Source organism: Oncorhynchus masou, chromosome 6 (genome assembly GCF_036934945.1).
Source record: "Oncorhynchus masou masou isolate Uvic2021 chromosome 6, UVic_Omas_1.1, whole genome shotgun sequence".
Classification (NCBI taxonomy): Eukaryota; Metazoa; Chordata; class Actinopteri; order Salmoniformes; family Salmonidae; genus Oncorhynchus; species Oncorhynchus masou.
The window spans coordinates 50,964,338-50,986,214 of NC_088217.1; the positions used below are offsets into that span (position 1 = coordinate 50,964,338).

At 40.1% G+C, this 21,877-nt stretch overlaps 1 protein-coding gene across 1 annotated transcript; it reads left to right on the forward strand.

Moving 5' to 3' along the window:
- The first annotated feature begins 3,724 nt into the window (after positions 1-3,724).
- LOC135542241 (ADP-ribosylation factor-like protein 8B-A) lies at positions 3,725-21,584 on the forward strand. Its single transcript, XM_064969060.1, has 7 exons — positions 3,725-3,923; positions 15,767-15,847; positions 15,966-16,039; positions 16,292-16,385; positions 16,501-16,568; positions 20,211-20,281; positions 20,457-21,584. The coding sequence occupies exons 1-7, from the start codon at positions 3,801-3,803 to the stop codon at positions 20,504-20,506; spliced, it is 561 nt and encodes a 186-aa protein (XP_064825132.1). The 5' UTR covers positions 3,725-3,800; the 3' UTR covers positions 20,507-21,584.
- Positions 21,585-21,877: the final 293 nt, after the last annotated feature.

A 21,877-nucleotide genomic window follows, 5' to 3' on the forward strand; every position in this document is an offset into this window, starting at 1 on the left:
GTAATTCTACCACAAAAACAAACATGTGAATACCATTTAATTTCAAACCCACCATAGCAGGTAGGACTAAATAAGGTTACATAACCTTGCCTACTAGCTATACTTATTATCTGCTGTCCTGCAGTAAAGTAAGGGGGGCGGCAGTGTAGCCTAGTGGTTAGAGCTAGTGGTTGACTAGTAACCGCAAGGTTGAGAGTTCAAACCCCCGAGCTGACAAGGTACAAAATCTGTCGTTCTGCCCCTGAACAGCCAGTTAACCCACTGTTCCCAGGCCGTCATTGAAAATAAGAATTTGTTCTTAACTGACTTGCCTGGTTAAATAAAGGTAAAAAAAGGAAACTGTGAGGATGCTAATCAATCCATATTTGACACCTCTCAAAAGCCAGACCAAAATGATACAGCTATCTAGGGTAGCTACAAGTCACCCTCACCCACAGACACAAACAAACATTATCAAGAATGCATAGCTTCACCATCTATGTTAGCTAGCTAGTTAACTAGCAGGCTAGACTGTTGGTTTATAAAAGCCAAAGAAAGTTAAACTCATTTTTATGATTTTCTCATGCTAGACAATGGCTGGACAAATAGACTGCTAATGTAGCCATCTAGTCAGGCTAATGTTGCTAACTAGTTAACCTTGAGCTAGCTAGATAGATAACAGGTATTGTTTACATTTAAAACTTGCCCAAGAAAGTTCACAGAATGGTCAATTTAAAACAATTTCCGCTAATTTATTTACTAAATTTAGCTATCATAGTTCATCCAGAGATTATTACCTTTGCCTCGATTCTCGTACAGATCATCATGGCCCTGGTGAGTGAAGTGAAGCTTGATACAGCTATTCGCAGTTCTGTTTGGCAGCTAATTAGCATTTCATTGGGGGGGTAAATAGAGGCAAACATATTAATAAAAGTCACCTTGTCCGAGACAAGCCTGCCTGCGGCGACACAGCAGGTGTGGTAGAGACTTCAAACGTTTGCCCTGAGAATTCTACCAGAGATGATTTTTGGACCGGTAGGAGTAAGATTCCTGTTTTTTTGGGGCGACCCATACGTTGTGTCAAGCTGGGTAATGGTCTAACTGGCAATGGTTACATCTGGGAAAGTTTCGAGCAGTGAAATTGTTTAGATTTTTTGTGTATCCGCTGCACAGAGGAAGTGGGCGTTCGAATCTTGGGTCTCGGGCTCAACCTGTGTTGTGCTTTGCTCTTCGGAGCAGGGAGAGCAAAGGGGTGATCAGTGGTGTAGCTTTATGTGGATCAAATTAAAAATAATATTCCTACTGTTTGTGACTCCAGCCGTTTGTTGAGACGTAGTCCCGGTGGCAATGGCAAGACTGAGAATACCCTGTCTGTCTTGTCTAGCTTCGATACAGAGTTTCTACCTGATAAGGTTAGGTTATATTTGCTATTCAGTGAAGGCCTATGTTCCAAACCCGCTACAGTTGTTAGGTGAGTGAGTCGACTGGGAGTCCCCCAGTGAGTAGGACTGAAGAGAGAGATCCAGAGAGGACAAGGTTTAGTAAGGTTGTATTTCTTGCATTTATAGCCATGGTGATCAACTGCAATGCATTGATTGAGCGGAAATCACAGAATGTGATTACATGTGGTAGTTGCAGCAGGAGTTAAATATGTGGGTGTGAGAGATTTTAGTGCAGAAGATCTACAGGAAGTTTAGAGAGAAGGGGATCCATCCCTCCAGGCCGAAATCCTGGTGTACGATTGTTTAGTATGGGATGGGGTGGTGGGTTTTTTGGGATAGTGTATAGGCAAAGGTTTAGATATTGGTGTATTTAAAGATTTTCTCATTACCCTTTTGCATAAAAAATTTTTAGAGACCAAAATGTCTAATCCGCACTCTGACCTGCGAAATGCAACACACGAATACAAAGCTAATTGGTCGTTAGCAGTTGCAAGTCATATGACAGTGCACACTTGTGCAAACCAGTGGTGCACACCACAACCAATGATTTATCTATACACTAGATGACTTATAGGGTGTGCTGTGCTAAAATAACTGTGCCTTCAATTTGGCACTCCTTCACCAGTGTAAAAAATATATTTTGAAAGCTGTAGAAATGCATTTATTAATGTCCTCATTCGTTTTTGCCACATGTATTCTATTAGACACCTTAATGCATACTTTTAAATTATATTATGTGAGCTAAACATACACAGAAAAAAATACTAATTACTAATGCTACTGTCCCAACTATAACAAAATACTTAAATACATGTATTTTTTTGTTGTCTTTGAAACATTTAATTGAATACTATAAAGTTCCATTCATTCCTACAGAGGACTGCTCCTAGTAGGCATCGCAAATATGGCCGACCGGTGGCTTCAAAGCCTCTCAATGGTCAATTCATCCCCATCTTTGGCCCCAACACTGAGGGGGTTAGATTAGTCTCGCTGGGTGCCTGTGCAAGCGTGTTTTGCATCGGCTGAAAGTTGATTACATTTTATTTGGAATCGGGCTGCCTCCCGCGCTCACAACAATTTAGCACGTGTAGTAATTAGTAGGGAAGTGGATGCTGAGTTTGAATTAAGCAGTGCATCAAGTAAATTTGGTGAAGATTAATGCTCTGAATGGACCACAGTAATATCGAAAACTGGAACAAAAAGGAAATTGTCTAAAATTGAAGTGGAAAATAATTGTGTAAATTATAATGAAATTCTTTTTGTTGGGATGCGTTTGTTGAGTAAGGATGCATATGTGGGAAACCCGTTTGTGGTGTAGAAAATGGGGAAGTATGCCCTTGGAAAGGTGGAGTCTGTCAGAGAGATCCAGGATTGGTCTTATTTTGATTCGTTGTATTTCTGAAGAGCAGAGGAAGATTACAGTGGGCCTCAAAAGAATCCGGACAATAAAAGTTTTGTGTTTTGCACCCGTCAAAGGAGTCATCTCAGGGGTGACGACGGATGTTCAGGTTGAATACCTGTGAATATCTGCATGTGAAGCTTGGCTATGTAAGATACGCCGTAAAAGCTTTCGTCCCAAAACCAAAGCAGAGTAAGATTTGTAAAGGATTTGGCCATGTTTCAAATGTGTGCAGACGAACAGAGTGGGGATCAATTATCCGGAGTTCCTGGGGTGCCCTGCAAAGGAAATTGAGGTGGCAAAAGTTAGAGTGGTCAATTGAATATCCTATGTGGAGATGATTAATAGAAATGAGAAAACAAGTGAAGCTAGTGAAGAGATGGTACTGGAAACATAACAGTCTGTAGTAAATGTTTGCTGCCAGACAAAATATACCTTGTGTGTTAAAAGGGTGGATTTTGTTGCATTCATTTCCACAGTTATAAACTGTACAGCACAAGTCTCAAATAAGTCAAAGAAACTGGACAATATTGTGGCTGGGTAGACCTGCCCTCTCAGGTTCCCCTTGAGCCTGTGTAGCAATTATATCTGTTTTATTTATTTGTTTTTTTTAAACAGAAAAGTTGTTTGATTTATTTAAAAAAAAAAATGTTTTGGGAGAATCATGTTTCCATTACATTGTGTGATCGCTAATATACCATATAATAAGTAATTAGTAGAATTCTGTGTTTTCCCACGAAAAGTGATTGCTTTTGATAAAAACGCTGTATCAGCCTTATGAATGAAAAATAGAACATTCTAACATTTACTTTCTGGAAAAGAGCTATATGTTTCTGTACAGCGCACCATGCTGCCTTGTTGACAAAATGAGAAGGGCACTCTTCCCTCCCCGCTTACGCCCGGTGCCCCACCGCTCAGCATAATCGAATCCTCCCACTGCCAGCTTTCTGCCGAAGTTGAGTGGGAATATCAAATTCAAGATGCTGACACTTATAAACCGGCTTTTGGACTGGTTTAAGTCCCTCTTTTGGAAAGAGGAGATGGAGTTAACCCTGGTTGGACTTCAATACTCGGGGAAAACGACATTTGTTAATGTGATAGCTGTAAGTTTTTTATTGTGCTGCTGTGCTAGCTAATGTTAGCACTAGCTAGCGATATGCAATATCAACTTAGCTAGTATCGTAAAGTTCGCCACCGTTAACGTACAATTAAGCATAGCTAATTAGTATACTTTAAATTTACTGTACTAGTTTGTAAGGTTAGCTAGCTATAGCCGGTAACTAGCTAGTTAGCTAACGTTATATGTATGTTGATATTTGTGTGGTTTGATGGCGATTAGAAGCAGAGGACTACGTTAGCTGGCTAACCACTTTATTGGAATTTGGCTACAGTACAGATCATGTTTTTCTCCCTAGACTAGGTTTCTTTCTAAAACATCTGGATTAACTAGCTAGCCACGTTAGCTGTCAACTTTCATGTTTACAACTTGGTTAGCTGCCTAGCCCTTATCTTCCCAGAGAGTAGGCCCAATTGTTGGTCATCACAGACTGTCATGTGTTATGCCGCGTTCAAAACAACTGGGACCTCGGAAAATAGGTGGTCAAACCATGACGTCAGTAATGTGTCTTGTCAGAAAGTCGGAGCTCTAGAAAGTAGCCCGAGTTACCAAGTTGGAATTCCGAGTTGGATGACAGTTCTAAATGATTTTTTCCGAGTTCCCAGTTGTTTTGAACTACAGTAGATTTCAGATGATGATATTTATTGTGGTGGCATCATTGTACAGAGGTGGATTTCCCATTGATGTACACCGTGGAGTTGAGAAACTCGGCTACATTGTGCAGACCACACGGCCTCTGAGGCTGTGACAGGGCCTCTGAGGCTGTATCCGACCTAAACAACGGAGAAGTGTGGCCCTTCAACACTCTTAGTTGTTGCAGAAATTGACCCACAATGCTGTTTACTTTCTGCATCTATAGTACCAGTCATATGTTAGGACACACCTACTCATTCCAGGGTTTTTCTTAATTTTTTACTATTTTCTACATTGTTGAAAAACAGTGAATACATCAAACTATGAAATAACACATATGGAATCATGTAGTAACCAAAAGTAGCCACCCTTTACCTTGATGACAGCTTTGCCCACTCCTGGCATTCTCTCAACTAGCTTCATGAGGTAGTCACCTGGAATGCATTTAAATGAGCAGGTGTGCCTTGTTAGAAGTTAAGAAGGAGAGAAATTCCACAAATTAACAAGGTGGAGGTGGTATACAGAAGATAGCCCTATTTGGTAAAAGACCGAATCCATATTATGACAAGAACAGCTCAAATAAGCAAAGAGAAACAACAGTCCATGATTACTTTAAGACTTGAAGGTCAGTCAATGTGGAAAATTTGAATGAGTATCTGTCCCAACATTTGACTGGTACTGTATGTCATATCTACCTTTTTAAAGTATTTTTTTTAATACTAATCTTACTGTCCCCACTTCAACAAACAAATACTAAAATACCTAATTTTGTCCTTGAAACATTTGATTGAATTACTGTAGAATTCCATTCATTCCTATGAGGAGGAATTGCCAATATGAGGACCGGTGGTAGCATCAACAATCCAGGGTTTTCTACAGTGCCTTCAGAAAGTATAAATACCCCCTGACTTATTTCACATTATGTTACAGCCTGCATACAAAATAGATTAAATTGATTTTTTTCTCTCACCCATCTACACACCAGAGTTCCCATTAGCTGTTTTTTTGCCACAAAAAAAGTAGAAAATATGATTGATAAATTGAACACCTGCCAATTGCCAGCATTTCACTTGCATTTGTCAATAAAAATAGTCAAGTATGATCACATTTTATAGTAAATAAATGCTGCAGTAGATGTTTTCAAATTATTTCTTCCGCTTTGTTTCATAGCTTGTAAATTAATCACACAAAGTCAAAGAACTATGAATCCTATATAGCCTATTCCAGCACGTGCTGCAACACTGCCTGGCTGGGGGCTGTGCGTCTGAAGAGCTAAGTGAAAGATTCATTTTTAGAAGCGCCGCCCACAGGTATAAAAGTTGGTCTAATTTACTTGACACGAAAGCTTACTGAAGTGAGACTTTGTCCTTGTGTTTCTTGGAAATATAAATTTAGTTCACAAGCTATTTTTTTGTTTGTTTTATTAGGATCACCATTAGCTGTTGCAAAAGCAGTATCTTCTCTTCCTGAGATCTACACAAGGTTGTTTTCTATGTTTGAGTTTCATCTGATATGGAAGAGAAGGCAACGCTTCCACTAGTCATACTCAGTCTCACAGGCAGAAACATAACAAATCATGCTGATCAGTTTTTTTGTGTGTTGATGTAATTGTAGCACAACTAAAATATTTTGGTAAAAAGTAATCTTCCTGCCATAGGGGCTGGTGGACCAAAAAGGAAATTGTATGCCCTGATGTTGGGTCAGTGCCACTTAAGTTTGTTTTGGGGCAATTTCCTACACTATACACACTCAGCCATGCAATGAACAGTTTTCTATTGCCAACAGTGATTTGAGGTTTATATTATTAACCTAAATTATGAGTAGTGGGCTATCTTACACATTTCTGCAAATGTGATGATGGATGGAATGCTTTATTATAAAGGTGAATTTTTATGGTTAACATTTGCTTCCCCAAACTTGAAACTCATGCTCCGTCTATGCATACTCTAGTGATTTCGCTGTTCGTTAATTGTCTTATTGGCTGAGGAAAAGTTAATGTGGACAGTAACATCTTCAAAGTGCATGTTAAGGACACAAGTCATTGCGTTCTAGACTTACCATCATCTAAATGTGATTTTTTTTTTTCATTCTGAGCACCGCGGGTGGACACACTCATCAGGTTACACACCCAATGCATATGGGCATGGTCAATTTCTCAAATGTCCAGTAAATTAAAATGTCTGGAACCACATTTTAATAAAGGTAACCCCGCTCCACACAATACCGCATAATGACAGTGAAAACACAATTCTTTTGCAAATGTATTGAAAATGAGTTACAGAAATCTCATTTACAGAAGTATTTACAGCCCTTTGCTATGACACTCCAAATTGAGCTCAGGTGTATCCAATTTCCTTTGATCATCCTTGATGTCGCTACAACTTGATTGGAGACCAGCTGTGACCCATTCAATTGGTTAGACACGCTTTTATAAAGAAACACACCTGTCTATATAAGGTCCCAAAGTTGACAGTGTCAGATCAGAAACGAGACCATGAGGTCCAAGGAAAAATTGTGATGAGCAATATCTGGGGAAGTGTAATTTTTTTCTAGACTGTTAAGTGTCCGAGAGCACAGTGGTCTCCATCATTGGGACATTTAAAAAATATGGAACTGTCTAGAGCTGGCCGTCCCAACAAACTGAGCAACCGGGCAAGAAGGATCTTGGTCAGGGAGGTGACCAAGAACCCAATGACTACAGAGTTCCTTGGCTTAGATGGGAGAACCTACCAGAAAAACAATAGTTTCTACAGCACTTCACCAATCTGGGCTTTATGGGAGAGTAGCCAGATTGAAGCAACTCCTGAGAACGCCTGGAATTTGCAAAAAAAACCCGCAAAGACTCTGAGCATAAGGCAAAATATTCTGTGGTCTGATGAGATAATGTGAAGTGCCATGTCTGGAGAAAAAAACAAGCACAGCTCATCACCTTTCTAACACCATCTTTACTGTGAAGCATGGTGGTGGCAGCATCATGCTATGGGGATGCTTTCCAGTAGCAGGGACTGGGAGACTGGTAAGGATAGAGGGAACCATGAATGGAGCCAAATACAGGCAAACTCTTGATGAGAACCTGCTTCCGACTGCAAACGACCTTCAACTGGGGGCGAAGATTTACATTCCAACAGGACAATGACCCCAAGCATACAGCCAAAACAATGCTGGAATGGCTTCAGAACAAGAATGTAAAAGTAGGGCTGGACGTTATGGCCAAAATATGTTTTAAATATACGTTTTTGATTAATACAAGTTTTAAATATGCTTTCACTAGTTCATGAACCTAGGGTGACAACACAAATTATACACTATTTCAATTGGGCTTTCTCCATTCTGATTTATATACTATTTTAATCCAACTTTAAACAACAAGAAATGTAAATCGGCATTTTTGTACATTTCTGCATTTCCTGCACTTAGGTATTTCCACACTTGTGCCACGCAGGGCTGCATGATATGGGCAAAACTGTTGGAATCATGTGAGTATAATTATTATTATTTTAGTTATATAGTTTTAATATAGTGTGCGTCACCTTGAAATCATTGTTGTTTGACATGATAATGAATAAACCAGGAAGGAAATATTGACAAGGTAGGAACCATAGTGTTTGTCAATGTTTCCAGGTGACCCTAATTAGTGTTACATTCCATGTTTTTCTTACCTCATGTAGCTAACCAACATTCATGTTATACCTATTCCTCTCTCAGATAACGTTACACAAACAATATGCTTATCTAGGGGTACCAGGCTGTATTAGCTATCTACTTGTGCTCTGACTCTTAGCTGTCTAACTAGCTTGCTAAATGTACTAACTAGAGATTAGCATTAGCAGCTAATAAGATTTAATTTAGTCACAACTTGCTAAGAAAAGACAAACTTGCAGACAGTAGATTGCAGACAGTAAGATAAACAAGGAAATAGTGTAATTGTGGAAAGACAGCATAGTTTTCACCAGCATGTTGACCATGGAGACTGCAGCGTGAATAGCAAGAAAGTGTTCATGACTCCATGGTCGAGCAACTGCTCTCGCCTAGAGTGACGGTGCAGGGCTTGGTGTGGGAAGCGGCCTTCAGCAGGCGGAGGTAGAAAGAAGACTCAAGTAGCATACAGAGTAAACTCTAAAAACTGACATTACACCTGCCTGTGTTGCGTATCACATTTAACAAACCAAACCTTCAAATACCGTTATGGAAGCGAAAGTAATCGGTCCACGCATCAATACCGTTATATAGTAAAAAAAACTGTATAAAGCCCAACCCTAAGTGAAAGGCCTTGAGTGGCACAGCCAAAGCCCAGACTTGAATCCCATTGTAAATCTGTGGAAAGACTTGGGGATTGCTGTTCACCACTGCTCCCCATCTAACTTAAACAGAGCTTGAGAAAATCTACAAGGAAGAATGGGAGAAAATCTCCAAATCCAGATGAGCAAAGCTGATACACACCTAAAATGACTCAAAGCTGTAATCGCAGCTAAGGGTGCTGTGTAAATGAGATTTCTGATTTCTATTTAATCCATTTTGAATTCAGGCTGTAACAACAAATATGGAATAAGGGGTATGAATACTTTCTGCAGTCAAATATACATAATTAGTCCTGACATGGACAGGTATAACTGGGTTCAGGAAGCAAGGATATGGTCCAGAGTTGGCGGGGTCCCCCTACTGCCACAGTGTCGTTGTCTTTGCTCCCTTTGACTCAAAGCTGTCTTCTCACCAGTTGTTGGTAAAACAAGCAGGACAGGGCCTCTTACGCAGTCACTAGTGTTGCAACTATGATTTCTCAAAAGCAGAAAATGGTGATCCTTTGTCCAGATTCTTTTGAAATTGTGATCCTTTCTTATTGGCATAGCAGCAGTTTGGATGTGCAAGATCAAAGACCGAAAGACACTAGCTGATCAAAAGATTGTGAAAGGCAGTTGTAGGTCTAATAGAACAGTTCCAACAGAACAGAATGAAGTTGATGACCTATGCCATGCTCTGACTCCCTTCAGCAGCATGCTTGCCTCAACACTAACACAATCTCTTTTTCTACTGTCATTGCTAACAAAGATATCAGAAATGGATCAGGATTTGATACTTAAAGCTTCCAGGTAGCCTATAATTCCAGGTATGTCTTATAGGATGTAAAACGAGTAGGGTAGGTATACATATTAAGCCCACCAAAATCTAAGTTTAGACATTTCTAACATACAGTTGAAGTCAGAAGTTTACATACACCTTAGCCAAATAGATTTTAAACTCAGTTTCACAATTCCTGACATTTAAAAATTCTCAGTCTCAGGTCAGTTAGGATTGCCACTTTATTTTAAGAATGTGAAATGTCAGAATAATACTAGTGATTTTATTTAAGCTTTTATTTCTTTCATCACGTTCCCAGTGGGTCAGAAGTTTACATACACTCAATTAGTATTTGGTAGTGTTGCCTTTAAGTTGTTTAACTTGGGTCAAACGTTTCGGGTAGCCTTCCACAAGTTCCCCACAATAAGTTGGGTGAATTTTGGCCCATTCCTCCTGACAGAGCTGGTGTAACTGAGTCAGGTTTGTAGGCCTCCTTGCTCGCACACACTTTTTCAGTTCTGCCCGGAAATTTGATTGGATTGAGCTCAGAGCTTTGTGATGGCCACTCCAATACCTAGACTTTGTTGTCCTTAAGCCATTTTGCCACAACTTTGGAAGTAAGCTTTATCTTCCGGACTGATGTCTTGAGATGATGTCTTGAGATGTTGCTTCAATATATCCACATAAATTTCCTTCCTCATGATGCCATATATTTTGTGAAGTGCACCAGTCCCTCCTGCAGCAAAGCACAACATGATGCTGCCACCCCGTGCTTCACGGTTGGGATGGGGTTCTTTGGCTTGCAAGCCTCCAAACATAACAATGCTCATTATGGCCAATCAGTTCTATTTTTGTTTCATCAGACCAGAGGACATTTCTCCAAAAAGTATGATATTTTTCCCTATCTGCAGTTGCAAACTGTAGTCTGGCTTTTTTTATGGAGGTTTTTGAGCAGTGTCTTCTTTTCTGAGCGGCCTTTCAGGTTATGTCAATATAGGACTTGTTTTACTGTGGATATAAACTCAGCAAAAAAAAAAAGTCCCCTTTTCAGGACCCTGTCTTTCAAAGAAAATTTGTAAAAATCCAAATAACTTCACAGATCTTCATTGTAAAGGGTTTAAATGCTGTTTCCCATGCTTGTTCAATGAACCATAAACAATTAATGAACCTGTGGAAAAGTCATTAAGACACTACAGACGATAGGCAATTAAGCTTACAGACGATAGGCAATTAAGGTTACAGTTATGAAAACTTAGGACACTAAAGAGGCCTTTCTACTGACTCTGAAAAACACCAAAATGAAAGATCCCCAGGGCCCCTGCTCATCTGTGAACGTGCCTTAGGCATGCTGCAAGGAGGCATGAGGACTGCAGATGTGGCCAGGGCAATAAATTGCAATGTCCGTACTGTGAGACGCCTAACACAGCGCTACAGGGAGACATGATGGACAGCTGATCGTCCTCGCAGTTGCAGACCACGTGTAACAACACCTGCACAGGATCGGTACATCTGAACATCACACCTGCGGTACAGGTACAGGATGGTAACAACAACTGCCCAAGTTATACCAGGAACACACAACTGTCCGCAATAGGCTGAGAGAGGCTGGACTGAGAGCTTGTAGGCCTGTTGTAAGGCAGGTCCTCACCAGACATCACTGGCAACAACGTCGCCTATGGGCACAAACCCACCATTGCTGGACCAGACAGGACTGGCAAAAAGTGTTCTTCACTGACGATTTGCGGTTTTGTTTCACCAAGGGTGATGGTCAGATTTGCGTTTATCGTCGAAGGAACTGGCGTTACACCGAGGCCTCTACTCTGGAGCGGTGGAGGTGGAGGGTTCGTCATGGTAGGGGCGTGGTCACAGCATCATCTGACTGAGCTTGTTGTCATTGCAGGCAATCTCAACGCTGTGCATTACAGGGAAGACATCTTCCTCCCTCATGTGGTACCCTTCCTACAGGCTCATCCTGACATGACCCTCCAGCATGACAATGCCACCAGCCATACTGCTCGTTCTGTGCGTGATTTCCTGCAAGACAGGAATGTCAGTGTTCTGCCATGGCCAGCGAAGAGCCCAGATCTCAATCCCATGAAGTATGTCTGGGACCTATTGGATCGGTTCGTGAGGGCGAGGGCCAGTCCCCCCCAGAAATGTCCGGGAACTTGCATGTGCTTTGGTGGAAATCTGTTGCAGTCCATGAGGAGGAGATGCACTGCAGTACTTAATGCAGCTGGTGGCCAAACCAGATACTGACTGTTACTTTAGATTTTGATCCCCCTCTTTGTTCAGGGACACATTAATCCATTTTTGGTAGTCACATGTCTGTGAAACTTGTTGAGTTTGTTTCAGTTGTTGAATCTTGTTATGTTCCTACAAATATTTACACTTGTTAAGTGTAAAACGCAGTTGACAGTGAAAGGATGTTTCTTTTTTTGCTGAGTTTAGATACTTTTGTACCTGTTTCCTCCAGCATCTTCATAAGGTCCTTCGCTGTTGTTCTTCGATTGATTTTCACTTTTCGCACCAAAGTATGTTCATCTTTAGGAGGTATGACGGCTCCGTGGTCCCATGGTGTTTATACTTGCATACTATTGTTTGTACAGATGAACGTGGTACCTTCAGGCATTTGGAAACTGCTTCCAAGGATGAACCAGACTTGTGGAGGTCTACAATTTTTTTGGGCTGATTTCTTTTGATTTTCCCATGATGTCAAGCAAAGAGGCACTGAGTTTGAAGGTAGGCCTTGAAATAAATCCATAGGTACACCTCCAATTGACTTAAATGATGTCAATTAGCCTACCAGAAGCTTCTAAAGCCATGACATCATTTTCTGGAATTTTCCAAGCTGTTTAAAGGCACAGTCAATTTAGTGTATGTAAACTTCTGACCCACTGGAATTGTGATGCAGTGACTGATAAGTAAAATAATCTGTCTGTAAACAATTTTGGAAAAGTTACTTGTCATGCACAATGTAGATGTCCTAACCAACTTGCCAATATTATAGTTTGTTAACAAGATATTTGTGGAGTGATTGAAAAATGAGTTTTAATGACTCCAACCTAAGTGTGTGTAAACTTCAACTGTGGAGATATTATTATTAAAATCAATTGATTATTACTATTCATCCTGTAAGAAGTATTCATAACGGGGTGTCCGCAAAGATAATTTGGGGCTAGGATTTTGTTCTTGCCAACTAGTACATACCTTAAACTAATCATAGACTTCAATGGCATGTTCATTTGTTGAATCGTGTGTGTTACTGCTTGGTTAGAACAAAAACCTTCACCTGCGCTGGCCCTCTGTGGATAAGACGCCATGCACAAACATCTTTTAATTACTTTTCTGAAAGCTGATTTACATTTGCTGTACTCCTATTCTTGTTAATTATACTGAACCAAAATTAATGTTTTTTTCTGAGTTATAGTTCATATAAGGAAATCAGTCAATTGAAATAATTTCATGAGGCCCTAATCTATTGATTTCACATGACTGGGCAGGGGCGCAGCCATGGGTGGGCCTTGGAGGGCATAGGCCCACCCACTGGGGAACAAGGCCCAGCCGGTCAGAATGAGTTTTTCCCCACAAGGGCTTTATTAGAGACAGAAATACTCCTCAGTTTCATCAGCTGTCCGGGTGGCTGGTCTCAGACGATCCCACAGGTGATGAAGCCTGAAGTGGAGGTCCTGGGCTGGCGTGGTTAAATTTTGCCTGCGGTTTTGAGGCCTTTTGGCCAAATACTCTAAAATGATGGAGGTGGTTTATGGTAGAGAAATTAGCATTTAATTCTCTGGCAACAGCTCTGGGGGTCATACCTGCAGTCAGCATGCCAAATGTACGCTCCCTCAACTTGCGACATCTGTGGCATTGTCCTGTGACACAACTACACCTTTTAGAGTTGCCTTTCATTGTCCCCAGCATAAGGTGCACCTGTGTAATGATCATGCTATTTAATTAGCTTCTTGATGTGCCACACCTGTCAGGTGGATGGATTATCTTGGCAAAGGAGAAATTCTCACTAATAGGGATGTAAACACATTTTGTGTGTAAAATTTGAAGCTTTTTGTGCATGTGGAAAATGTCTGGGATCTCATGAAACATGTGACCAACACCTTTTACATGTTGCGTTTATTTTTGTTCAGTGTAGTTCAACTTGTCTTCCTAAAGTCTGTCTGAAGATGTTTTTAAAATCTCCCTCTCTACTGTTGGACCAAAAAAATTTGAAAAACCTAGACGAATGAGGGACAACAATATGACAATGTCCTGTCCCTAACTGCATGAGTAGTCAATTTTCTCGTCCCTCATTTGTTCTTTTTTTTTACCACTACTTGTAGGTCTTCTATCCTTGATATCCTTCAACCTTGATCTTATTCTTATCTCTCTGTATCAATGACTACCTGTCCACTCCATACATCTTGGAGAGACTACAGAGGCTTTCAGTTTTTGTAAAGGAACCATGGCTAGATGCATGATATGCATAATGGTAGTTTGAGTATTTTAATCAACTTAAATCTGAAGAAAACACAATCTCCATGTTTCAATGCATACTGGGCTTAATTGGATGATTGCAATGAATTATGTTAAAATATTTTTTGAAAAGTTTCCTCTATTTGGAAACCAATGGTCTGGGATGTAAATATACACTATACTACTGCAAAGTTAGTGTTGATAATATTGAACAATATTCATTTATTTACATTCTGTATAGAGGGTGCTACTTTTTCCATCTGATAGAGATGTAAAATTGACAAAAGAAAACATCTATTTATCACAATGCAAGGTTCATTTAACAGTAATATAAGACAAATTGCATTAAATGTTAGCTGTGAATGCTTGATCTATTATATTTTTGTGGTTCACCAGTTATGTTGCCACTGTATTGACTGACATGTGGTACTGTTAGCATGAAAAACACATTTTCAGTTGGCAAGAAATGGCATACTAGATGGGTATTAAGTACTATCATGTGCATATGTCAATACAGGAATCTCGTAATTTTACATTAAGCCAGATCACTTATCTGAGAAGATGCTACAAATATCTGAAAAATGTCTGAGTTGCCCCATACAAATATTTTTTGCAGTTTTGAAATTGGCCAATAGTAGGAACTTACGCAACTGTCAATAACCTTAATAATAAAGCATCTGATTGGCTTAGAATGAAAATCTGGTATGGATACAACTAAATTAACTGGTTAAAACATTAAATAGCAGAAAGTGTTTATTTTTGTCTTTTGAATCCAAAGATTGAAGTGGGTTTAATGGGTACATGGGCTTAATATGTACACTTACCCTAACTCTTCCACCAGTGCTGTAGTGAATGAGATACTTGCCGTTGATAGGGAAGTGCCCACGTGGTTGGTTGTAATCTGTTTGACTTGAGTAAAAAGGAGTAGGATGTGGGTGGTGGTTCCAGCTCGGCTTCAGTCATGAGACCTTTTGCACCCACTTCCTCTTATCCCTAGTCAAGTGACTAAGTCATGTGCAGTTGCATACTGTATATACGCTAGACAAAGCATCGGCCTATTTCTTGCTGAGATACTGTTTGGATTACACAGACGGGGAAGAGGGCAGACATCAGAATGACTGAAATTATTTCCCTGCCCTATCGTCAAGAGTGTAGCCTGTGATTTAGGGTTGGCTAAAAATACACAATTTTCAGTGATCTTAGAATTATTATAGAAGATTGGGTCTGCATGCCAAACATATTTCCTCTAGAGCCCTCAGCCAACTTTGGATTTCGAAGTCGGTTCCACAGCTTTTTTGGGGGGTGCAATTTAATTATCAGGTAGAATAGAAGCAGCAAGCTCCAGACCTCGTAATTCTAGAGCAGTGTTTCCCAAGTTCAGTCCCCTCTCCTGATCTAGTCTGTGACCTTCACATGCCTTCAGGCTTAATGGAACTTGTGAAACTACCATGAACCTTTTGCACGTGATTATCTATTTTCTCAAATGGAATAACTGGAAATGTGCAAAATCTAGTAAACTACAATGAGGTCTAGGTTTGTCTGACATTCTTAGTAAGTATAGTGGCAATTCCATATGACATCACATGCAATTTGACCTAGATTTTCTGTTTGTTTATGTCAGCCCAGCTTGTACATCTAAAAATTTATCGATGGCCTTCTCTTCTTTCTCAGTCTGGGCAATTTAGTGAAGACATGATCCCAACAGTCGGATTCAACATGAGGAAGGTCACAAAAGGCAACGTTACCATCAAGGTAGGTCTTCAGTCACTACAGTGTGTCGGTTACTGTAATGTTCCGCAGTGACAATTATACCGACTGCATGAAGAAATGAAAATACCTAAGCTAATTTTCGTTCTTCTGTTTTTCCCAGGTCTGGGATATAGGAGGGCAGCCGAGGTTCAGGAGCATGTGGGAGCGCTACTGTCGGGGAGTTAACGCAATTGTGTGAGTATCTGAGTTTGGCCATTCATGTCAGTCTGCATGGGTACAACTTGAAATGCGGGAAGAGGACAGAAATGCTGAAGATGGATTGTTCTGTTAGGGTTAGTTCAGTGGCTACAAGTCGGTGTTCGAACATTGTGATGGGCATGTTTTGTACACTTCCATTCCTTTTCAATATGCACAACACTTGCTCTTTTAGATTTTTGATGCAATTGTAAACTTGTGACCTGTTTAATTATTATTATTATTTTTTAGATATATGGTGGATGCAGCAGACCATGAGAAGGTGGAAGCTTCCAGAAATGAGCTACACAATTTGTTAGACAAGCCTCAGTTGCAAGGAATTCCTGTAAGTAGGCCTACACTCCAGAAACTGCTACGAACACATGTAAATGAGGGAGTTTCTTTATGATCAGTCAGCAGACATTTCTGCCACACAAGATCTAAACTGTTATGCTTTTTAGGTTTTGGTGCTTGGCAACAAAAGAGATCTCCCCAGTGCTCTAGACGAGAAGCAGCTCATTGAAAAACTGTGAGTATGAAGAGAAGTTATTAAGCAGTGTTGTAATACTCAAGTCCCACATTTTTTTGGTTGTTTTTTTGTTGTTGTTTTGTTTTCATGACTTGGACTCTACCATGACTCAGACATGCCTTCTCGTGACTTCTCGGTATTTGCCCTTTGATTGGATGGGCTACTATGTTACACAGAATATTAGCAGCACTGGGTTGTGCATAGCATCAAGGGTTCTGTCCTCTAGCAGTGGAAAGGACATGCCAAATCAGGCATACACAGCCTACATCAGCTGGTGAGTTGCTGGGGAAGGAAGAAATGTTTGTAGGCAGGCATGCTCCACTCCGCCGCCGATCAAAGGCTACATATTGTGCAAACAACATTTACTTCCTCCTAGCCACCAGCCTACTGCTTTACAAAATTGAAAACAATCGTATGGCGTTTAACCAGTTAAATATATCTAAATGTCATCTACGTCATCAAATGTCATCTACGTCATCCCCAAAATGTATAATTTATCATGAGAGGGCCATAAACAATAACTAGTAATGCTACATACTCAAAGAAAGGTTAAAATCTCACTTGAGGACACAAGCTCAAGTACAGAGTACAAATTATAAAAATATGAAATATTTTATGGTGCATTTCTTATTCAACAAAACTATGAATAAGACCTATGCTTTCTAAATATAGCATAATCTAATTATAAAATGACTAACTTCCTTAACTGTACAATATGTACATATTTGTGTGTTTAGTGTTTGAGAACAGTTTCTTATTTTTGAATGGTTTCTCTTGATCAATACGTTTCTTCGTATTGCTTAGAACGCCAGAGATCTAGCTTGGCTTCCTGAACTCGCCTTTCATTTCATAGTAATCCTGTCCCTCTGTGACAGTGTTTTTTTTGTGTTTGAAATCTGAATGATTTTAGATTAAGGGCTATAAATCGATCTCTGAATGTGCTACCATGATGAAATGACTCTCTCCTGCTTATGATGTAACAATTGCAGGAATGTGCTTTGTCCGTGGCTGTGATATAGGGTTCAGCAAGGAGTTGATGAACAGTCGGAAGAGTGAATGAAATGGTAGGAGGGACATCCCAGCTTCAAGGGGTTTCAGATTTCACGTCGTACGTCACATGTTCAGAAGAAATACTACTGTGTCAGTGGGAACAATTTGGATCTACCGTATCCACAGATCGTTTTATAAGATAAAATGTTGATCGGAACTGGTACCAGAACAATGCAGGTCCTCTAAAAAGGAGACCTTACATCCTGAGGTTTTAATAGTCTAGCTATTTTTCTCTCTCTCCCCTTGAATATAGAAAAGTAGGCTCTACCCTTCCGCTTTTCCCCCTACATTCCATAGCCAGGTTCGATCAAGTCTAACTTTTAGTTTTCACTGCAATAAAAAGACAAATCAGTGAGCGATTACAAAAAAAAGTACCTGAAAGCCTGACTTATCATTCCTTTATGTAATAAATAAGTATTGAAACACAGGTATTGAGTGTAGAACTGTGTTAGTGATCAATAGTAAATTAGTTGGGGGTTTTCATGAGGGAGTGGCGATATACTGACATTCTGTGGCGACTAGAAACAATTGCATAATAAGACCTTAATTATAAATTGATGGACTCGTGACTTGACCATTGGTGACTCGGACTTGAGTACAGGGGACTTGGGACTCGACTACAGCACTGGTATGAGTCGTTCCCTACCAGTAAACCCACAGCAGTAATCTGTGATGCATCTGAGCGGAGGTAGTTTAACAACTCTAAATCTAAAACAATGACAGGAGAGTCCCTCTCATTTTGCCTTGCCATTGCGAGTTAGGGCCTGTAGTGGCTAGGTACTAACATTTCAAAAGGCCACTACTTTAGATGCTTTTACAAGGACTAGTTCAAACACTTTTCCCCAATTGAGAGTCTTGAGAGTTTTGTTATTGTTGCAATTTCAAATGTAATTCATTACTCGCACAGAAAGAACGTCCAGGTTTGTCACACAGATTCCAGTTGATGAATGGCATAACAAAGCAAGAGTTTCTGGGTGTTCAAATCAAACTTTATTTGTCACATGCGCCGAAGACAACAAGTGTAGACTTTACCGTGAAATGCTTACTTCCCTTAACCAACAGTGCAGTTCACTAAACCAATTCCAAGTGATATTGATGAAGTCAAAAAGGTATAATACAGCAAAGGTAAAGGATGAAATAAAACAAATATGAACGATAAAGTAAATGGTTCAAATGGCTGGAAAGTGTTTCTTTCCACGAGAGATTATGGCAACAACTAGATTTAGGCATACATTGTGCCTCCTAACTTTTAAACAAAAGAGCTGTTCATTTGTCTTCCATGCTGTGACCTTGGATGCACTTATTCACTTCAAGACGGGTACCCTAATGTGGTAGCAGGAGAAAGACGTTCATATCACACACAATGACTCGGTCACATTTTCTATTTTTTTAAATCTACCCTACTGTTCAAAAGTTTGGGGTCATTAAGAAATGTCCTTGTTTTTGAAAGAAAAACACTTTTTTTTGTCCATTTAAAATAACATCAAATTGATCAGATATACAGTGTAGACATTGTTAATGTTGTAAATGACTATTGTAGCTGGATTTTTAAAATGGAATACAGAGTCCCATAATCAGCAACCATCACTCCTGTGTTCCAATGGCACGTTGTGTTAGCTAATCCAATTATATCATTTTAAAAGACTAATTGATCATTAGAAAACCCTTTTGCAATTATGTTAGTACAGCTGAAAAATGTTGTCCTGATTTAAAGAAGCAATAAAACTGGCCTTTTAGACTAGTTGAGTATCTGAAGCATCAGCATTTGTGTGTTCGATTACAGGCTCAAAATGGCCAGAAACAAAGTACTTTCTTCTGAAACTTGTCAGGCTATTCTTGTTCTGAGAAATGAAGGCGCTTACATCCGAGAAATTGCCAAGAAACTGAAGATCTCGTACAACGCTGTGTACTACTCCCTTCACAGAACATCGGGCTCTAACCAGAATAGAAAGATGAGTGGGAGGCCCCGGTGCACAACTGTGCAAAAGGACTAGTAGTACATTAGAGTGTCAAGTTTGAGAAACAGACGCCTCAAAAGTCCTCAACTGGCAGCTTCATTAAATAGCACTTGCAAAATACCAGTCTCAACGTCAACAGTGAAGAGGCGACTCCGGGATGCTGGCCATCTATTTGACGTTATTTTAATGGACAAAAATGTCTAAGTGACCCAAAACGTTTGAACAGTAGTGTATATATTTATGACCTTAACTATCTTGGAAGATTACAGTTACCATTCTTGAACATGAAGTTTGATTTTATAAAGGGCTACTTTGCTGGAGGTTTTAAACATGTCTATCTTAATCTCACATCAGCAAAGAGCTAATGGTTTTTATTTTAGAGGAGGAGCAGTTAAGATTTATACATTTATTTTTTTGTCATTTTTATTTATTTTTATATATAGAAGCGTCGTTCTTCCTGAACCATGGCCCTCGTTTTCCATTGAGAAACACTGCATTCTATTTTCTCGGTCACTTGTACCGTACTGCTATTAGAAATGATCCAGGTTTTCAAAATGAACCAGCTCCCTCTGCTGGCCAGTTCAACAGTTTTTAGCAGGTTATCAGTTTCCTTTACCACTCTTCCTTTCTACAGGAACTTGGCAGCTATTCAAGACAGAGAGATTTGCTGCTACTCTGTTTCCTGCAAAGAGAAAGACAACATGGGTGAGTAAGATGGTGACAGGTCTCGTTTGTGTCCCAGTGGAAGGCTGAAGGAGAGAGCACTACAACACTGTGCACCCAAAGTGGCTATATAGGTGTCCGTTGTTTCACCCATTCACCTGCTGTCTCCTGTTTCTCACGCTGCCCCCCCCCCCCCCATGCCTCTCCTGCCTTCCAGATATCACACTGCAGTGGCTCATCCAACACTCAAAATCTCAGAGAAACTGAATGTACCGGAACTGCACCCTCCCAGCTCCATCTGCCATATTACCCTCATGCCACACCATGCTCACGCTGATGTATAGTTGTCCCTCCCAACTCAGTTGCTGCACTGTGCTGCTTGTGCCCCCCTGTTGTTGTTATCCCCCCACAACCAATTGCACTACTAAAAGATGGTACCCCTGGTCTATATCATATTCCAAGGCCCATGAGTCACAGAATCGGCGTTGCACCTCCTCCAAGAGGGGCTACTTCAGTGTCCTGAACAGAGCGATTCAGTCTGCCTTCTGCGTCCTCCAGGCGGCACGACAGACGTTTCCCAGGTCTGTAAGCCCAATAGCCCAACTCTATAACACCAGTGCAGGGTATGCTATTGTAGTTGTTCAGCCACTCACTGGGGCCTCTAATCATGATACATGTTCTCCAGACAGTCCTGTATGACGCTAGAAGAAAGTACATAGACCTGTTTATATACATCATTGGGACTTCCAGGTTCCCCTCCTGTTTGTCAGTTTGTAACTTTTATGGCTATTGCCAAATCTAAATGTTTTTTATTTTGAGGACATTTCTAATATGTTTGAAATGAGAGCAATGGAATAAGTAAATAGCTCAGCAGCCAGGTGTGTACACATATCAAGCTGGTAAGATTTTTACTGACATGAGCGTATGATTATATTTGAAAAGTTTGAATGTACTGAAGGTAAAGCTGTAGTGTGTTGGTTGTGTGGTTTGTTTTGAATTTGCCTCAGTGGGATGATGTCCTCTGCGGTCTATGAGAGAGAGAGATAATTCAAAGTGCCTTGTGTAATACCTGAAGTAAAGCAGCATGCAAGGTGTGCTTACCTTTGCAATAAAACATGAACACCACTGGGATATATTGCAGAAATAAAAAGGCATGCTTTTAATTTAGACATTGTACTGTTGTGTTTGCACTCAAATTGCAATATTTGCTGTGGTACACTTTTGAAAATGATAGATATTAATGGTGTCAATTTATTATTTTGTAAATATGTTAAATCTGGGTTGATAAGAAGGGTTGAGCTGTGCTTAGAGTAAGTTTGTAATAAAAATTAAGGGACATGTTTGATTTGGTCTACACTCATCATTGGACTAATAATTGTACCAAGAATCTCAGATGACTGGTAGGCTATGATTGTAACTCAAACAGATGCACAAACAAATGTCAGATAGTAAAAAAAAAAAAAAAACGATTTGATGTCATTTGTTCTGACTGCAAAGAATGCTGATGTGATTTTTCTGGTCGAATGTTATTTTCTGACACCGCCTGTCTCTGCCCCCACTACTTTTTCATGCTTGTGGCTATTTTCTATTGGCTCTAAAGTTATATTGCTAGACATACAGCAAAACGGACATGCATGG